General features: G+C 31.7%; 1 protein-coding gene across 4 annotated transcripts; it reads left to right on the top strand.

The window, feature by feature from the left end:
• The first annotated feature begins 779 nt into the window (after positions 1–779).
• On the top strand, positions 780–20,713 carry LOC136987268 (uncharacterized). Of its 4 annotated transcripts, XM_067284981.1 has the most exons (13): positions 780–870; positions 1,463–1,572; positions 3,018–3,080; positions 5,671–5,718; positions 7,565–7,621; positions 7,692–7,745; positions 7,834–7,887; positions 11,176–11,223; positions 14,973–15,029; positions 15,095–15,166; positions 19,489–19,524; positions 19,702–20,055; positions 20,101–20,713. In XM_067284981.1, exons 1-13 carry the CDS (start codon positions 797–799, stop codon positions 20,289–20,291), a joined length of 1,218 nt encoding a protein of 405 aa, XP_067141082.1. In that variant the 5' UTR covers positions 780–796; the 3' UTR covers positions 20,292–20,713. The 4 variants fall into 4 exon arrangements, with proteins under 4 accessions (XP_067141082.1, XP_067141081.1, XP_067141080.1 ...); XM_067284980.1 differs by having other exon boundaries at positions 15,095–15,151; positions 19,702–20,712; XM_067284979.1 differs by having other exon boundaries at positions 19,702–20,711.
• The last annotated feature ends 48 nt before the right edge of the window (positions 20,714–20,761 follow it).

Raw genomic sequence — 20,761 nt, 5'->3', positions numbered from 1 at the left:
GTGCATTTTATTTTAATTATTTAATTATAAATGTATGAAATTTTTTGGTATTTTTAAAAGTTTTAATTTTATTACATTTTTTAAATGGTTTCAATATATGAGGGTCTAAGTCAGGGATGGGCAACCTTTTTCTATGTAAGGGCCGCATTTTAAGACTTTTGAACTGATGCGGGCCGCATACAAGAGAAAGAGAAAAAAATGTTGGTAAATCAGAATTATTTATTCATATATAATTATAAATTAGCATAGGCAAACTTAATTTAGCTTCTGGAACTGATGTCACTGCTAGTTTTAAATTCGTTTTGATGTGCCGGTTTCTTGTTTTAATTTTTACTAAATTCATTGCGGGAAAAACTATGCACATACATAAGTTGTAGAAAATAACGTTTGAATTTTTGCTGCATACTTCCTTAAGCTGGGAAATTGATATATTTATTCACATTTTATGCATTGTAGGCTGCAAAATATATGAATGTGGGCCGCAGGTTGCCCATCCCTGGTCTAAGTAAAAAACACAATAAAAAATTTTGGATTTGGACTATTGAAAAACACATATTTTTGGATTTTATGGGCTAAACTTGAGTGTATCGGCCTGAAATCAGTGGTGTCATGACTTATAAGGTTTTCTCTTGATCATCAATATTTTGCTTTGTAGAGATATTTATTTACTATACATTATATTGATATATTGTATCTTAAAAAAAATGTTGCTATATCATGAATAAACAATATAATAGTAAATTAAGTTTGATTTTATGTTTGCTAGTTCGTGCAACTTTGTCAATTCCACAAAGAGATGGAGACTGATGACTCCGATACTTCAGAATTCTCTTATAAAGCAGGCTATTCTGCCAGAGATTTAAATGAAAGGTTAGTTTTTGATCTATAATAGTGTATGTCACAATTTATGTTTGTGTGTAAGCAATCTGTAAACAAATTGAGCATCAAATGGCAAAAGTTTATTTGTATTGGGGAGTTCAAACAGGATCAAAATTGATTTCACTCTTTGTCAATGCAAGCTTAAACGTTGATTATTTTTACGCTTATTAATACAGATTATATAAAGTTGAACTTGTTGAAGTGAACTAAATTTATATATAAATCAAATTCAGTCATTTCAATGGTGTATTTTTAGTTTAAGTACAGTATATATTTAATTTAAAAAAATATACATTATTACAGGAAAGTATTTGTATATGTTGACTAATACAATGTCAAAATGATTTTAATGTACTCTGGTCATATTTAACTTTGAGAAAGCTATCTCAATTCTAATATTTGTTCTGATTCTTAAAGGTTCTTTGTTTTGTTTTGTAGTTTAATGAATATCATTCATCAAAACTTAATATAAAATTAATGATCAGATTTTCTGCTTTAGTATTATGTTAATATCAAAAAATAAAATATGAAATTTTTCTTACTGTGATTATGAAACTTATTTTGTATTTTTATTATATGTTAGTTATCGTTGTACTGATTCTATGCCTTTGGCAGCAGATTTTATACTTTTGTCAGCAGATTATACTTATGAAGATTTAATAGTAGATTCTGCATCGTCTAAGTCTCGTTCAGGTATGTCTCTCTTAACATCATTGTCACTTCTAATTCTATTACTAATAATATTAGACTCAAAACAGTACTACTGTAATTACTAGAACAGTTATGTACAGCTGTTACTGTAATACTAGAAATTTAGCACATAAATACAGTAACACATAATTGCACATACGTTCAAGGTGTGGTGTATAATTTTTTAGAATACAAATTCCATTGTATGTTGCTGTAATCAAATGAGAATATAAAACAAAATGAATAGATAAAATAGCAGATTTCTTGATAAGAGAATGTTTACACTTGACTAAAAATAAATACAGAAAATCCTCATTAGTTCGAAATTCAGGGGACAAAATATTCGCAACTTTGAATTATCAAATTTCAAATTATCTGAGATTTATATATTTCTGTATAAGTTGCCAAATGCTGTAACTGATGTAATTTATTAAGCAAATGGAATACAGCTACCTATACAAATTGCTATTTTCATTAATTAATAATTATTAATAATAATATAAATAAGCTGCAAGTAAACAGCACGTATTCAGTGAGAACCTCACAGGTCGCCAGATAGCTTTTATAAAATGTAAAACAGAATTCCTTGAAATCTAGTCCAAATTATTTTTAAAATGGCCCAAAAAGTAGATTGCCTGAATGTAGTAACCTACAGCCCTACAAATATCTCAGTCTTCTACTCAGAGCCCAGTCATGCAATCCCGAAAACTAGCCATATTTTAGAGGTAAGAGAACAAAAGGGGTAGTTTATGGGTAAGGTGACACCTGAAAATGTGTTACTGTAAAAGCAAAGCCATATTGACCAGATTAGATTTGTTCTTGGTCTGTTGTTCTCTTACAGCATGGAATCACTTCGATTGAAATGAATGAGTTAACGTATGCATATGACAGTTTGGACAGAAATTTCACTTCTAATTTTGAAGTAGCCATATTTAGAACTAACCGAATTCCTTAATGTGTAAATCTCTATATCCCCGCCAGGACAAAAGTACAGTTACAAACTAATGGGATTCGAACTTTAGTTCGAATTAACAAGGATTTACTGTATATCATTTGAGAAATAACATACTGGATAAATTATTTCTGAGTTTAAATATGGAAACTGTGGTATTATCCTTTTGAATTATTTTTGGTTTTCATTTCACCTAAATATGAATGCTATAGCAGTCAATGGAAATAAATAATTTAGTGCCAATACACAATTTTGTTGCAACAGCACATAGTTTAAACGGATTCTTCATAAAATATTTCTCAAATGATGAAGTATAAAACATACCTAGCATTAGTATATTATAAGTAATATTCTGAGGAATAAAAGTGTGGTATTAGTAAATTATCTAAACTTAGGGCATATAATAAATTAATATTATCTCTATTCAAAATAATATATTACATCGTTTATTAATTAATGAACATTTTCAGTTAATTTTGTTTCTATTTTAATTTAGCAGGAGGATCTGTGTCCTCAGAATGTAATGAGGAAGAACGGACAGCTATATGTTTTCAATCAAGTACTTTTGTATTTTTTAATATATTAAATTTTAATATGTTATTAATTTCAGTATAAAACAATTATTCTCAAACTTTGTACCCCTGGCTATGACTAATCTAAACAAAGGTCTACTCCTCACAGTAATATTTTCCATATGATAATTTTAAAAGATTCTTATGACTCAGTAATTTTGCAGGTAGTTTTTAATCTATTGAAAATAAATATACTATTAATAAAAATCCTACTTTTATTATCTTAACATCATCATTTATTGGGATTAGTTATGATCAGTTTAAAAAATATATAAGAAGTAAAATTAAACCTGTTCAAAAATAAAAATCTCTAATCCTAATTCTGAAGTTCTCTGAAATTGGAGATTGTGAATCCTCAAATGTAAGTGTGGGTCTATAAATAACCAGTTATGCTGTTGTTTTTGGCTGGTTATTTATTGGTTCATCTTTGTTTTCAGTGAGATGTGTGCCTTTGACACGGCTTTCTGATGTTTGATTGTCCTGTCAAAATTTTCAAGAAAAGATCCAACTTCAAATTTAGTTTATGCACTACAGGTATCCATTATACAACAAGGCATTTCTACAATGCAGTTTTGCTCTAACACAGTTGGAAAATTAGGAATATCCCCCATACATTCACTCTAAAGCAGTTCAAAAGTTCAGGAAATTGTCAGTACAAAATTTCACAATTTTTAAGTGCAGATACAGTGGTATCTCAGTACTTGAACAATTTCCAACTCGAATAATTCAGTATTCAAACACAAATTCCGGAGAAAAATTGCTTGGTACTCGACCAAACAAACGAGGGCCCCTAGAAAAAATTTTTGATTAATAACGCATTTTTATTTTGTCATCCATAAAAGTTTTTATGGTAAAAATAAGAAAAATGAAGACATTGCTGATATTTCTGACCAAGATCAACAAAAATGCTCAGATGATAACGATACTTTGTAAAAAGAAAATGCCCTCATTTAACTAAAATTAATATTAATGCATAATATTGTAATTTTTAATTAATCATTGATTGGAAATAAATTATCGATTACTTTAATAAACATATTTCTCTTAGTAACAAAAAAGAATAGGATACTTTTGTTAACTTTTGGAACCTAATTCCATATTTTGCATTAGTCCTTTGTTTCGTATAGCATGGATTTGTATAACATGGCACTTTTTCGGAACAGAACTACTGTGTTATATGAGGGATACCTGTACTTACTTTTTAATATAAAAACTCATTCTCACATAGATTTGTTGTTAAGAAATGAATCATAAACTTGAAGACATGGACAGCAATATGAGAAAATGTATTTAGTCCTCAACCAAAAGTCTGTCAAAAATATTTTTTTGAATTGAATTCAAAAATTTCATCATAGAACAGTTCGATAATTTCTTTCTTTCCTTTCGTTGAAAAGAAGTCTAGTAGACTGGAGTCTTCTACCACAGAAAGAGTTCTGCATCCAGAACTTGCTGTCTGAATTCTCAGAAATATTCTTTAAAGTCTTCAATCAAATGTAGACAATGCTCCGTTATGTTGTCTATGTTGTAAAAGAACCAGAAAGCTCGAGTTTATTTTTTCTAAAAATATTCTAAGAATGGAAAGAATGAAGTTGCCCATTCATGTCTTTTTTTGTTGCAAAGTGAAGTTTCTTTCTTAAAGCTTTTATTTTATCATGAACTGTGAAGGATGTTGTATGTTTACTCTATAGATGTTTATTCAACTCATTCTGTTGCTGGAAGATATCAAATCAAGAAAGCTAACCTTCATGTCCCTTGCTCATCTGTAAATTTGTCACTAAGTTCATACTCTCAGAGAGGAAGACTTGAACTACTTGTCTCAGTTCATACAAATGAGCAAAGCAATTTCCTTCGGCAAGTTGTATTACTTAGCTACGATGGCAGTTGAAGAGAAAATGCTTATGCTCTCTACCCATTTCTTCACATAAGATTGAAAATAATATGGAATTACCTACTTTAGGTTTTTAAAAATTAATTTAATGCTCTTCACTGCTGCGGTCAATAGTAAAAAATAATTTTGAAAAAATTGTTTAAAAATTAAGGATGATGTATATTAAAATATTACAAAATATAAAGACTAAACGACACAAGAAAAGGGAGATTTTTCTGTATGAAGTCTTCGATTTGTCTGTTCACAACAGTTGGTTAACAATAGCAGAGTTGACCTTTCTTTATCGTCCTGAATTTTTAAATAACTTTTTTAAAATTAATTTTACAAGTGATTCAAAAATTTTTAGACAATTTGCATGCTTATGGGTGGAGAAGAGTCGCTAAAGAAAGATTAACTCCACTGTCATTAATTGTATTTCGACAGCTGTAAATGAATGAATAGAAGACTCTACGCAGAAAAATCTTTCCTTTTTTTTTTCTTTTTGTGTTGTTTAGTCTTTAAACTTTGTAACATATTATATTATATCAAGTTTCTATTCTGTTGTCCAGTGTGTTCTGACCTTTTCGTACATTTTGTTTATAATATCTTATGCATTTGTAATTCAATCAGCATTGTCTTTTCTTGTTTTAATTGTTTAAGTCAAACCTCATAATGCTTTTTATGAAATATATATTCCATTTTTCGAATAGGTCCTATCGAGAAGAAGAAGAAGAAATGTTTTGATGGTGATTTTGATTGTGAGTCAAATGTAAAATGATTTTTTTAAGACAGATAATGGATCATTTTTTTATTTGGTTTAGCAATTAAACTTAAAATTCTCTAATTTTAAATAAAAATTTATATAATAAATAATTAATATGTAATAATAATCTATAATTAAAGGAAAACTGTCTATTGAAGTTAGTAAAATTTAATTACAGTAAAATTTACAAGTACTTTTGACAAAATTATAACTTAACTTCAGGTGAAATTTGAATAAAAATCAGTATGTTACAATGACAATCTTAACATTTCTTTACTTTCACTGTACCACTGTACATGTGTACCTTTACAAATGGGTATTATTGGACTGCAATTTGAAAAATTGTAGACCTATAAATTCCCATTGTTGTCTGTCCGTCTTTATTTTAATCTTGCGAACAAGTTAGGTAGATGAAAGATGAGACCATAAATGGAAACCTTAGGGGCAGGAAGCTCCAATTAACTATATAAGAACTTCTGATGCAAACTGGAAATCATGGTATTTCAATTCAAAAATTCTCCCCTGAAAGGTATTAGATCAGCAGTTCTCAACCTGTGGGTCACGACCCTTTGGGGTTCGAATGACCCTTTCACAGGTGTTGTCTAAGACCATCAGAAAACATATTTCCCATGTCTTAGGAACCAAGACATCGCTTCTCTATCTGTCTCCAGATGGGTCCACCCACATGCAGATATATCCACATGCAAGTACCCGGCGTGATGACATCATCGCATCAACCCCATCACATACACCATGTACAAATACAGGTGTATCTGACAGGGTTGGCACCATAATGTACTTATGCAGACCAGTAACACATGTGTAGAGAGCAGCTACAGTGTTGAAAGCAGCTATTCTGTTAAGGTGTTGGCCTACTGCTGTGGATGATCCAAAAACAAATCCAAACGGGTCAAAATCCTGAGAATTTTTTGGGGGAACCCAACTTGGATAAGTGAAGTCCTGTCCTTCAGCACTTGGCAACGTCGTCATGAGCCTGGGACAAACCCTATATAAATCACTGGCTGGGCTTTAAAATGGGATGTAATGTTAATGACGCCATAGATAAACAAATCATTCCAAACACTACAAATAGTTTATGGAGTTGGGTTTATTCAGAATAAAACATTTATCAAGAGAGCAGCAATATCTCATCAGATCTAAAATGTCACCAGTGTGTTTGAAAAGTCAGAAAAAAAGTTTTTAGAACACTCTTGCAATAATGTTTTTATTCAAATCATGTTCTTTCTGAAACTAGTTGGATCTGACAAGATGATGTTACTGTTTGGAAAAATATTTTGTCCCAAATAAATCGGTGGTCAAGTGCATAAAACCACAAACATTAGTTATTGGCTGCAAGTTTGTGAAGTTGGATGAAAAGGTGGTTGCTTTCTTCCTGGAAGAAATCAACCGACAAACATACAAAAGCTTGGAAATTGTAGAGTTTTCCAGGTTTTCTTCACCTGCCTAACACGTAAATAGGAGACAGAATTCCTATAGAAACTCTTCTTGTGTGGCACCTTTCCGTTGGTAGATTACCAAAGTGTTGTATTGTGCCCATTATTCCATCAATCCTGTCCCAAATAAATGAATTCTTGAACTATTTTTACACGTACGAAGTTCTCTTTTTTTGTTAATTTTAAAAATTAAAATATATGATTTTCAGTGTTTTGGTCAAATTCAATGAGTTATGTTTTGTTTGGGATTTTACCATTTTTTGGATATAAACCACAATGTACGTCATCGGACGTAAATAGCTTTTAGTTAGCAATAAATTTTGTTATACTGTATTGTAAATATTGCATAAATTCTAATTTTCTATTTTTAATTTATTTTACTTTCAGTGAATAAAGATGCTTCTGCTACGGAACCCACCTCAGTGCAAGTATTCCCTACAGAAGGTATTTTTAAATATACAAATTTAGATTTTCTTTTATACTATTTTTTTTAATGGTTTTTTTCCGGTTGTAGGAAGGTTACTCTCTCTTAGTGCCAATGAGAAAATCATTGAGAAACTAGAAAATGGTATATATTATACTTTTGTTTTAATTTATTGTAACGTTAATTCATATTAATTTGAATTGAGATATAATTATATCAAATTTAATTGTAGTAAGGTTAGAAGTTCTTAGTGCCAATGAGGAAATCACTGAGAAAGAAGAAAAAAGTATATATTACACTTTTGTTTTAATTTATTGTAACATTATTCATATTAATTTGAATTGAGATATAATTATATCAAATTTAATTATTCTTATGAGAAGAGAGATTATTTTTAGTTTGGTAGGCCTTTGATTTAAGAAACTAATTAGGGGAAGGGGTTCCACTATTGCTGAAAGTCTATTAAATGTAATAGGTTTAAAACACTATCAAATAGGTTTTTAAACACATACTTATTACAAACTTACACCATACAGGATGTATTGGAATGTTGTTATAATGTATATTGAGTAATTTATACTTGTTGACTCATTGGCCTAATGTTTTAGTGTGCTCTATACATGAATATTAAAAAGAATTTTCTGTCCTAAAGGAAAAATGTATAACTTTTTGTTAAGTCTGAAGTCTGTTAAATCAAAGGTTTACTGTATTTAATTTTTCCTATAAATGATGCAAATTATTTCTTTAATGTAATAAACATTTCAAATTAACTGAGAAAAAAAATCTTTAATTTGTATTTGATTATGTAGTAATATTTTTGCTTCAATTTCTTAGCTTTGATAGCTTTTTACTTGAGATTTCAAAGTATAATGTAACAAAGTAGCTTCATAATTTTACAAAAAATATCAAAACACATTGGAAACGTTTAAGTAGCCAGAAAATCTTTTTAATTGTAGAATGATTAATGCTTTTAGAATATTTACAAATACATTCCTGGATCTGCTTGAATTTTTTTTACATTATTTGATAACGTTAAATTCAGGCAAAAATCTAAATATATTCAGAATACACTTAATGTTTCAGTTATTGTTATAAAAATAATTAAGAGAGGTATTATCATTCATGCTTTAATGCAGTGGTTTCCAAAGTGGGGTATGCATATCCCATGGGGTATGGCAAGTTTTCCTTCAAAATACTGTATGTGTGTCTGTCTGCAGTCTGTCTAATCTTATTCATCCTCCCAAAGAAGTAGGTTCACAATCACTTGCGATCATACATGGAAAAAACTCAAATTGTGCGGGTAGTGGGAAATTTAGCAGGAATTATGTATTTATAGTGGAAATTTAGCAAATTATAATGTAATACAGAGGGTACAACTTATAATTATTTTCATCTTAGGTGTTCATAATCAAAAATGTTTGGAGATCACTGCTCTAATGTACAGTACATAAAAATTGATAGGAGCAGAACATAGATTTGTTACTGTTCGATGATGATGTAACAAAATCAAGTACCGTATTTTTGTGTGTGTAACCAGCAATGGTATACAGTTCACAAAAAATTTCTACAACAGAAATATGAAAAAACTTTTGTTCAGAACCCACCCCACTACATACCCATTAGCTTTGGATTAATTCTTGAAACCATGGCACTATTACACAGTTTATAAGGTACCATCTCAAACATTTTTCTTCGTTCATTCATCATTATAAACATAATTATAAAATAAGTGAAATGAAACGAAATGGAAACTGAGAGGGAATGTATCAAATTTCATGTGTGGAAGATACAAACACCTGTTTAAGAATAATGCTTTATTTTTGTCAATTAAGAATAATTATGGGTACGTTCGTTAAGTCAAACGAGTTAAACGAGAATGACATCATCGTTATTCTTGTTTTGTTAGACTTTTCGAACGATTCGTTAAACTAAATGGCTGTTTCTAAAATCAAAGATATGAATGTTGCTAGTGCAGCTTTATCCAAAATATTTTTCTTAGGTTACTTCGGATGGACAGTTATTTCAATCATTTCACCTTTTAATTCACAATTTAAACACTCGAGTAGATCTAGAAACATCGATATCGTCGGGCGCCATTTTCTTAACGAAGTAAACTAACTCTTTCCTTCGTGAGCTTCGTTAGAGTTTCGTTCGATACGTCATTACCGCAGAGCATGTGCACTGAGCAAGACTACTACTTTTCGAACGATTCGTTACTAATGCGTTTAACTCGTTCGACTTAACGAACGTACCCTATAAAAACTACAGAAAACACATCCTGAAGGATACATCACTAACAAATGACTCTTGCAGAAAATGCCACATTCTGCCAGAAACAATACAACATATAACTTCTGTTTGCAAACTCTTAGCACAGACAGACTATTTACATAGGCATAATCAAATAGCAAATGTAATACACCAAGAGTTTGCACAAAAGCACAGATTATTAAACACCCATCTACCATACTACAAATATACTACGACAGTGTCATAATCACAGATAAAACAATTCATCACAATAGACCCGACATCACTCTGACAAATGTAGTAAGATCACTTATATAATAGACATCTCCATTCCAAATACTCATAACAAAAAATACTCACAATGAAAAAATCAACATGTACACTCCACTCGCTCAAGAAATAAGACAGATGTGGAGGATGGATAAGGTATTTATTGTATCTGTTGTCCTCTCTTCTACTGGTGTTACACCACATATACTATGCAAAAGTCTAGAAACATTAAACCTTAATAAAAACATATACATGGTACTACAGAAAGCTGTAATATTGAACATGCCACACTGACAGGAAATTTCTAGATGTTGACACATACCAATAACACAGCTTAATGTTACATTTGTTTGGATAGCTATACTTTGATTTTAGTCCAGCATAGCACTTGGCACCAGTACCAGCTGAGCATGATATTTGTAACATAATAATTAATTAAAAATTCAACCAGTGAAGAATATGCTCCGTAGAGAATTGGGCCAAGCTCCTCGCATAGTCTGATGAGTCAGGTGGTGGCTAAGGCAGTAATGACATCAGCTTGCCACTCTGAGTACCATGGAGTGAATTCAGGCAGAGAACCCCAGAGATTTATCATAGATATGTTGGGCTTTGTTCTTCCCCAATTGGCCATCTTCATTGTAAGCCTGGCTGAAGTTGTTTCCTCTTAAATTTATACATGCATAACATATTTCAAATATGCTAACACGGATGAGAATCCTGAATTCCTTCTTGTTTGTACAGACTCAATGATGTTTGCACTAACCATTTTTATTTGTCTGTTTGCAATTTTATATTAGCTTCTGTTAGTGATCAGTTTTCCATAATTATAATTCACATGTAATGAGAATTTTTTTAGCAATTTCAACTGCAATTAATGAAAATATGTCAAGTTTTTATTCGGTCGTTCACTGTGTTTTGATCTTTCCCTATATTTTGTTTATATTATTATGTGCATTTGTAATTCCGTCATCATTCATTGTTCTTATTTTAATTATGTCTGTCTGTAAAACTTGATAATGCTTTTTATTAAATGTATATTTAATTTTTTGAATAGGTCGTACCAGAGAGAAATCAAAAAGTTCTGAATTTAGAAAACGATCTTGTAAGATGATAACTTTAGTATTTAATTTAGCAATTCTGTAACTATAAATAAAAATTTATATAATAAATAATTAATATTTAATAATAAACTAATTAAACTTATAATAAAGAAAAACTCTCTATTAAAATTAATTAAAATTTAATTATGGTAAAATTCACAAGTACTTTTGACAAAATTATAACTCATCTTCAGGAGAAATCCAAATAAAAAAAACAGTATGAACAGTGTGTTACGATAGTGTTAAATTTTGCAACTATTATAATTAAATCATACATTTATGTTAAGTAAAGACAGCTGTTAAAAATAGTTGACAAAAACTTTCTGTTCAACCCAATACACCTTGTACCTATTGACCACAACATCTAAGAAGTAGATTGTAACAACAATTGAGATGAAAAAGTAACTTATCGCAAAGCATGAAAGCAATATATGTGGCAAATCTGGCAGCCATGTTTAAGATGTCAAAGTTCATGGTGTGCAACCAATAAATGCAATTTTCATTTTATTAGACAGTATTTACATATTTTATTGTTAGGGCATTCAATTGTTATTTTTACCTTAACTTACATATATTTGCCGTTTTAAGTTTATCGAAATGAGTATTATTTAGGGTCAGAGAATGGATTAACTCACTTTGTTATTTCTAATAGAAAAAAATTGCTTTGGACTTTAAATGGTTTCTTGGAATGAGTCAAATTAAAAGCACAAGTCACCACTGTAATGTTGTTAGACGGTTTTTTTACTTTCAGCATTATTTTAACATTAAATTGTAAATATACAACTAGAATAAACTATAGTCCCAGAAACTCGACTCTCAATAACTTGTCATTCTGTAAAACTTGTCATGTCGTCCAAAAAAAAAAAAAAAAAGAAATACGTATAATCTAATTTTATATCTACAACTTAATGTTAAGATTAAATAAGTTGTCATTCTTTTCTGGAGACAGTCGAAAATAGCATAAATTCCATGTCTTAACAAAGAATATGATATATTACCAAGATGCCACTGCAAAATACCACAAAGCGAATGTCAATTTCTGATTTTTTTTCCAGTGTATTAAGGGATAAATTTAATATATACTTTGTACATGGATTATAAAGAATTTGTTAATGAATAATAAAATAATTGCTTGTGTCTTTTTTTCAAAGCCATGTAGATTTATGGTTGTGAATTAATAACAGGATAAACTACTTTAATTTAATAAAACATTTAATTTTTAATTTGAATAATTTGACAATTATAAATAAATAAATAAATAAATATATATATATATACGTGGTACGATCCAAAAGTTCGGGGAATGCAGTAATCTATGACAACAAAAGCATGTATTTGAGGTTACAGCATATAAAATGGATTCTACCAAACCTTATCTACGTGTTCAGGATAATTTCGCCCATGTCACGTGATTAAACCGCGAGCGCTGCCATTTTTTTCCGGGGATAGTTACCTTTGTTTGGCGACGTAATAAAAGTGGAGTTTCAAGAACAACCCCCAACATTAAATTTTGTCAGCGTTTAGGTAAAACACCTACGGAGACTTTAAAATTGCTAAGAAAAGTGTACGGTGATTCTACCATGGCGAAGTCGAAAATGTACGAATAGCATTGGCGTTTTAAAGAGGGCCGAGAATCCATCGCAGACAATCAACGCTCTGGCCGACCTTCGATTTAACAGAATGAGGAAAATGTTGAGTTGTCTCTCAATGCTCAATGTGTTTGCAGGATAAACTCAACCTGTGTATCCTGTTAAATCGAAGGTCGGCCAGAGCGTTGATTGTCTGCGATGGATTCTCGGCCCTCTTTAAAACGCCAATGCTATTCGTACATTTTCGACTTCGCCATGGTAGAATCACCGTACACTTTTCTTAGCAATTTTAAAGTCTCCGTAGGTGTTTTACCTAAACGCTGACAAAATTTAATGTTGGGGGTTGTTCTTGAAACTCCACTTTTATTACGTCGCCAAACAAAGGTAACTATCCCCGGAAAAAAATGGCAGCGCTCGCGGTTTAATCACGTGACATGGGCGAAATTATCCTGAACACGTAGATAAGGTTTGGTAGAATCCATTTTATATGCTGTAACCTCAAATACATGCTTTTGTTGTCATAGATTACTGCATTCCCTGAACTTTTGGATCGTACCACGTATAACTGTTAATTAGAAAAAAAAAATAACTAACTAAAAAGTTGGAGAAGCAATAGCATATGTGCATAATAAGTCAAATGCTGATTTATTTTGTCAATGTGCCATCCTGTAGGGGACGTGAGGGTCGGAATTTGTAGAAAGTTGCTCAGGAAAAGTCATCAAAATCGTGGAATTTAAAACAAAAATTTGAGTAGGAGCCCCATATTTAGACTAGCGTCGTCACTATAAACTTGTCATTTTCAGAGACTTGGTTTACTCAGTCTTTGTGAAGTCGAGTTTGCAGGTCAATATGGTACAAACAATAAAAATAAAAATGTTATTGATATAAATATTTTATAGAGATCAATATTCTTGCCAGATGTATTTTCTATAGCAATAGATTCAACTGCACTCAAATTAAGTCAGTCCATACCAATTTTATTTTGATGATGATGTAATAATGGCTAGCTATGAAAAAGTATTTCAAGAAAATTTGTTGTATATTATAAATGTATTTTGATGATGGGCAGACGGCTGAATGGTTAAAGTGTCAGCCTACTGCCACAGATGACCCAAAAACAAATCCAGATGGGTGAAAAAAACAACAGGAAATTTTTGAGGTTGGTCCATTCTGGATATGTTGGGCCCGCAGGCCAATGACTAGATGGCCATTCCTTGGCCATCTAGTCACTGGCCTGGCCAAACCCTATTTAAATCACTGGCCAGGTTTTAAAATATGTTCTAACATTAATGATTCTGTAGATAAACAAACAAATCTGTGTAAATACTATAAACCATTCCTTGGAGTCAGGTTTATTCAGAATAAAACATTAAAGGTTCTTAAAAGTTCAGTAACACAAATTTTAATGAAATGTTACTGGATTTTAAAGGTTCTTGATTGTGTGTGATTCATTCCAGTAATCTGGTAAGAAGATAGTTTAATCTATAAAACATTTATCACAATGGCAGCAACATCTCTTTATTAGATCCAACTAGAATCTGAAAGAATGTAATTTGAATGAAAACAACATTGCCTGTGTGTTCAAAAAGCCAGAAAACAGTTTTTTAGAACAATCTGGTGATATTTTTATTCAAATTCTGTTCTTTCAGTTGGACCTGACAATAAGGTGTTGCTATTTTGAAAAACATTTTATCCTGAATAAATCCACAGTTTACTACACAAAAGCACAAATACTGGTAGTTGATTGTTAGTTTGTACCCTTCAGTATTGTTTTCCAGGTTTTCTTCGCATGCCTAACACTTAAATTGGGCTGGTTTTCCATAGAATTTCATCCTGTGTGGTACCACTCCCGTAGCAGATAACTCGAGTGTTGCATTGCTCCTTATTCCATTAATTCTAACACAAATAAATGACTTCTTGAACTACTTTTATGCATATGAAGTTTTTTCTTTGTTAATTTTAAAAATTAAATTATGATTTTTAGCTTTTTGGTCAAATTCGATGAGTTATATTTTATTTGGGATTTTACCATTTTTTGAATATAAACTACAATGTACGTCATCGGACGTAAATAGCTTTTAGTTTACAATACAGTATAATGAAATTTATTGCTAATATTACATAAATTCTAATTTCCTATTTTTAATTTATTTTACTTTCAGTGGATAAAGATATGCCTGCTACAGTACTTTCCTCAGTGCAAGTATTCCCTACAGAAGGTATTTTTAAGTATACAAATTTAGACTTTCTTTTATACCATTTTTTTAATGTTTTTTTTTTCCAGTTAAAAGAGTTGCAACATTACACTCAGCCATTGCTGAGGATTCTGAGGAAATTATTGGTAAACGAGAAAAAAGTATATATTATATTTTCATTTTAATTTATTGTAACATTAATATACTACAATTAATATGAATTAATTTGAATTGGAGATATAATTGTATCAAATTTGATTATTCTAGTGAGAATTGAAATTATTTTTAGTCTGGTAGGTCCTCAATTTAAGAAACCAATTGGGTGAAGGGTTCCACTATTGCTTAAAGCCTGTTAGACCAAGTATGTTTAAATACACATATTAATTATGAACTTACAACGTCAGTGGTGTGTTATAGCTTCATGGGGTCCAGGCAGATTTGAATTAGGGGGTTCTACTTACCTGTTGACTTCAGACATTTTTTTCTTAGGGAAAATTTTTTGGGAATACAGTGGTGCCTCATATAACGTATGCCTCGAGCAACGGACTGGCTGCGAACAACGGACTTTCCGGCATAATTGGTGACTGCTCCATGGGTGCGTTCTTTAATAGCGGTCGTTCTGCGTCTCCGCTACTATGGGAGTGCGCTGCTGTTTGTAGGCATTTAGGAACGACGGTGAAAGAAAGAAAGATGGTGGCGCCCGCACTATCGATAGTATCGTGATGGAGGAATCTATAATTCTAAAATATGAGCTTTAAAAGGCAAAAAAGGGTCCCAATTGTAAAATTTAACCATAAAATAGATTATTTGTTGAAAGAGCATTCAAAATAGCTTCGAAAAAAACTCGTAAAGACACTTACATCCCCGCGTGCGCTAACTTGCGCTTTCACAATTTCTAAATTCTTATTCATAAAACCACATAATGGACCCGGAAACGAAACTATCTGAGCCATGGAGGACGCCATGTTGCTTTCCACCGAAAACTACTGCTACAAGCGGTCGTTTTTGCCGTTCGACGGCGCGCACTCCCACTGGAATTTAGGAACGCGTTCCGCAGGAATTTTTAAACGGATGTCGCTCGCGCAGAGTTAGGCGGAGGAATAAAAGAACGCACCCCATGTTCATTTTTTTATGATACAGTACGGTTATTTTATGCTGCGGAACGAATTAGATTTTTTAACATGTATTTCTATGGGAAAATGCGTTTCGTATAACGGACGTTTCACTTAACGGACGTGCACCTGGAACGGATTAAGTACGTTATATGAGGCACCACTGTATTTTTTTTTTATAAAAGATTTGTATGGGAGGCCTCAGGCAATTGAGCTTTTTGTCCATAGGATCACATGCCACTGTACAACGTATCAGATGTTACAATGTATGAATAAAATATAATGTATATTGAGTAATTTGTACTCATTGCCTTATTGGCCCAATCTTTTAGTGTGGTCTATACATAAAGAAAAAAATTTTCTATCCTAAAGGAAAAATTCATAACTTTTTGTTTAAGTCTGTTAATTAAATTGAAGGGCTACTATAAATTATTTCTTTAATTTAATAACCATTTTCAATGCAGTAATTGAAAAAAGAATCTGTAATTTGTATTTAATTATAATGCAATATTTTTTATTTTCAGTTTCTTAGCTTTTATACTCTGAATCTCAAATAAAATTGATAAAGGACTTTGTAATTTTACAAAAATACCAAAATATGCTTGAAACATTTGAGCCAGTAAAGCTTTTAATTGTAGAATATTAATGTTTTTGGAATACTTTCAATTACATCTTTGAATTTTCTTGATATAAATAATGTTCCAAAATCAATATCTTTAAACAAAATTGCTAATAAACACTCTGGTACTTGTTTTGACATTCTACTTGTTTGTGTAAATATGCAGCATTTTATGCTGTATATTTTCAGAATCTAGTCGAAGCTCTGATGGTTACTGTATTGATTAGTGTGTATCTCATACCTCTCAAATAATAATTAATATAATTACAGTGATTTAAAATGGTTAGCATTTATTTTGGAAGATTTTGGAAGAAATGATGAACTTTCTTTAGATTATTTGTTAACATGAAATTCCGACTAAAGTCTAGTTCTGATGTTTCAGTTATCGGTATAAAAATAACGAAAAGAGGTATTTGCATTCACACACTAATTTACATGAAACTTCATGGGAACAAAATACAGAATTACATCAGTTATTGCTTGATGATGATGTACCAAAATTAAGTACTGTATTTTTGTGTGTATAACTTGCAATGGCATATAACTTGCAGAAAATTGCTAGAATGAAAATAAAAACTTTGCAAAACATGTCCCACAACTCTGGAGTAGCCATTTAAATCATGGTATTAGTAGATGTTTGACATGGTATCTTATAAATTGTGTTTATAAGATATCATGTCAAACATTAGAATATTGTTTTTCTTCATTTTAGATGCAATTATAAAAAATGGGAAATGACCAAAAAAAAAATCTGAGAGGAATGTATTAAACTTCACATGTAAATAATACAAATGCTTATCCATAGACATATTATTGACAAAAATAAATAGTATTATTATTAATAAATTATAAAATGCTACGGGGAGAAGAGTGTGCTCCGTATGAAGTGTTAGCAGGGGCAGATCTACATAGGGACTAATAGGGCTTAAAACCCTGGGCCCCCAAGTGTCAAGGACCTGCAAAATTTGAATTATCATAAATTTTTAATACTTTTTCATTAACAAAGAGCAGCTATCATATAGTAAAAAATGGTTAATATTAATAATAATGATAATTTATAGTATTTGTTTATTGTAATCAATGTAACGTAATTGGTCAGGTCAGGTCACCAAGTTGTAATTTTAAATCCCAATTTAAAGATTCTTAATCTAACAAAAAATGGGGCCCCATAGGACTTCAATAAGCCCTAGGCCCCTAGATCTGCCCCTGGTGTTAGCTCCAAGCTCCTAATACAATGTAATGTGTTGGACAGTGACTGGAGCAGTAAAGGCCTCAGCCTGCCACTCTTGGGGACCAAGGATTGAATGCAAGCAGAGAACACCAGAGATTTTTCATAGATGGTATATCCCAGATACATTGGGCCTCATTTCTCTCCGATTGGCCGGACCCATAATGCATGCAATTAAAAGAATCTCTGTGCTCAAAGGGTGGAAAGAGTGAAAAAAGGTTAAATTATAAGAAGTGTTTAATAAATTATTTTGCTCATTGTTCATGCATGAGTTACATGTAATTTTCTAAAAAGTTAATCATAGTTATGGATACCCATATACCCAATGTTTGGCACTATTCTTGGTGGCTTTAGACGAAGGAACAGACATTTAACAGGTTTGTAATTGAATTTAAAATTAGCCTATAGTTTGCCCTATCATATAATCTGTATATCAAATGCAAATAACCTGTGGGTTATATGCACAAAAATATGGTAAATTATTTCCTTTTATGTTGTTTTAATAATAATAAATCATCAAAGAAATTATATTTAAATATAGGAAATCCTCGTTAGTTCGAAATTCAAGGGATGAAAACATCAAAACTAGATAATTCAGAGATTTACACATTTCCGTATAACATGCCACATGCCATTTAATTGATTTATTAAGCAAATGGAATACATATATACAGAATGCTATTTTTGTTAATAATTACTTATAAATAAATTGCAAGTAAACAGCACATGTTCAGTGATAACCTTAAAGGTTGCTGGATAGGTTTTATAAAAAAAAAATAAAGCAGAGTTCCTTGAAATAGAGTCCAAATTATTTTTACAGCAGCCCAAAAAGTAGTAAGTTGCACAAATTTAGTAACCTAGAGCCAAGGCTGATGCTACCATATGGGCAAACTGGACATTTTCCCTGGGTGGTAAATTTTCATAAATTTACACACAATTTTCAGGCATATTTTTTATATTTATTTATATTACATGGCACGAGTTGACTCTCAATTGACAGAGTAAGGTGTATGGCAATTCAAAACACAATTTTTTTCATTTTATGTAGGGGGATAAGGAATGTGAAATGCATGTCTTGCCTTGAGCAGTATACCCTCTAGCGCTGGCTCTGCCCTAGAGCCCTACAAATATCTCTATCTGCTACTTATAGTCCAATCTTGCCATTCCAAAAACTCAGCCATATTTTATGAGATAAGAGATAAAATGTGTTACTGTAAAAGCAAAGCCATATTGACTAGTTTAGCATTGTTCTTGGTCTATTGTTCTCTTATAACATGGAGGCATTTTGATCTAAATGAACAAGTTAACATACTCATATCACAGTATGGACAGAATTTTCACTTTGAATTTCAAAGTAATCGTATTTCGAACTAATCAGATTCCTTAACGTGTACTGTACATCTCTATATCCCCAGCCGAGACAAAAGTACAGTTACGAACTAACAATATTTCAAACCGAGTTCGAAGTAACGAGGATTTTTTATGAAAGCTTTAAAATTGATTTTTGAATTTTTATTATCACAGGAAGGAAATGTCGTGTTAAGAGTTTAAATCAAACAGGTACATATTTTATTATTTTTTTTAAAAAAACATATTAAGTATAAAATATTATATTATACAAAGTAAAGAGTTTCTAAATAGTTTAAGTATTGTTTAAATTAAAAAAACTAAATGTAGAAACTGGAGAAGATAGGTTTTATCTAAATGAAAGCATTGAATTAGATGCAAATTTTGTAGAAACTTACGATGCAGTGAATTCAAAATTATGTGCAGTTTCAAGAAAATCTCTTGAGGCCACTACACATAGATCAGCACATGAGGATCATTTTGTATCCAACCAAGAAGTAATAACTGGATACTCAGCTCTAATGCAGAAAATTCAACCTTGTTCTGCCAGAGTACCACGGTTTGGAAGCAGTTCATTGTACTTGGTTTCAGACTTTGAAACTGAGAAGGGAGATGAACCTCTTCCAGATGCTGAAAGTGGTCCAACACCCTCTTCAGTCCCACAATTTGGAGATGGTCCAACATCCTCTCTAGCACCATGTTTTAGAAGTGGTCCAACACCATCTTCAGTACCACAATTTGGAGGTTTTGGAAATGGTCCAACACCCTCTTCAGTCCCACAATTTGGAGGTGGTCCAACGCCCTCTTCAGTACCACGTTTTGGAAGTGGTCCAACGCCCTCTTCAGTATCACAATTTGGAGGTTTTGGAAGTGGTCCAACACCCTCTTCAGTCCCACAATTCGGAGGTGGTCCAACATCCTCTCTAGCACCATGTTTTAGAAGTGGTCCAACACCATCTTCAGTACCACAATTTGTTTGAAATGGTCCAACACCCTCTTCAGTCCACAATCGTTGTAGGTGGTCCAACACCCTCTTCAGTACCATGATTTTGGAAAGTGGTCCAACACCCTCTTCAGTACCACAACTTTTTGGAGTGGTCCAACACCCTCTCTAGCACCATGTTTTAGAAGTGGTCCAACACCTCCAGTACCACAATTTGGAGGTGGTCCAACACAGTCTTCAGTACCATGTTTTAGAAGTGGTGCATTTCCCTCCTCAGTTTCAGGCTTTGGAAGTGGTCACTCCCCCTCCTCAGTACCATGTTTTGGAAGCAGTCCATCAGCCACATTAGTAGAATTTGTTAGTCGACCTGGTGTACCACCTAACTTACCTTCTTCAAGTAAAAAAAATATCAAATATCTATTTTTCATTTTCAGATTTTAAATTTAATGATGATAATTTTTCAACAGTTTCATCAGATGAAGGGGAGCAGCTCCAAAAGCAACATCT

The sequence above is a fragment of the Centruroides vittatus genome, unplaced genomic scaffold (assembly GCF_030686945.1).
Source record: "Centruroides vittatus isolate TY-2023 unplaced genomic scaffold, ASM3068694v2 scaffold_149, whole genome shotgun sequence".
In the NCBI taxonomy this organism is placed as follows: domain Eukaryota; kingdom Metazoa; phylum Arthropoda; class Arachnida; order Scorpiones; family Buthidae; genus Centruroides; species Centruroides vittatus.
Note: the sequence above shows the minus strand (reverse complement) of the source record. Positions and strands in the feature narration are given on the sequence as shown.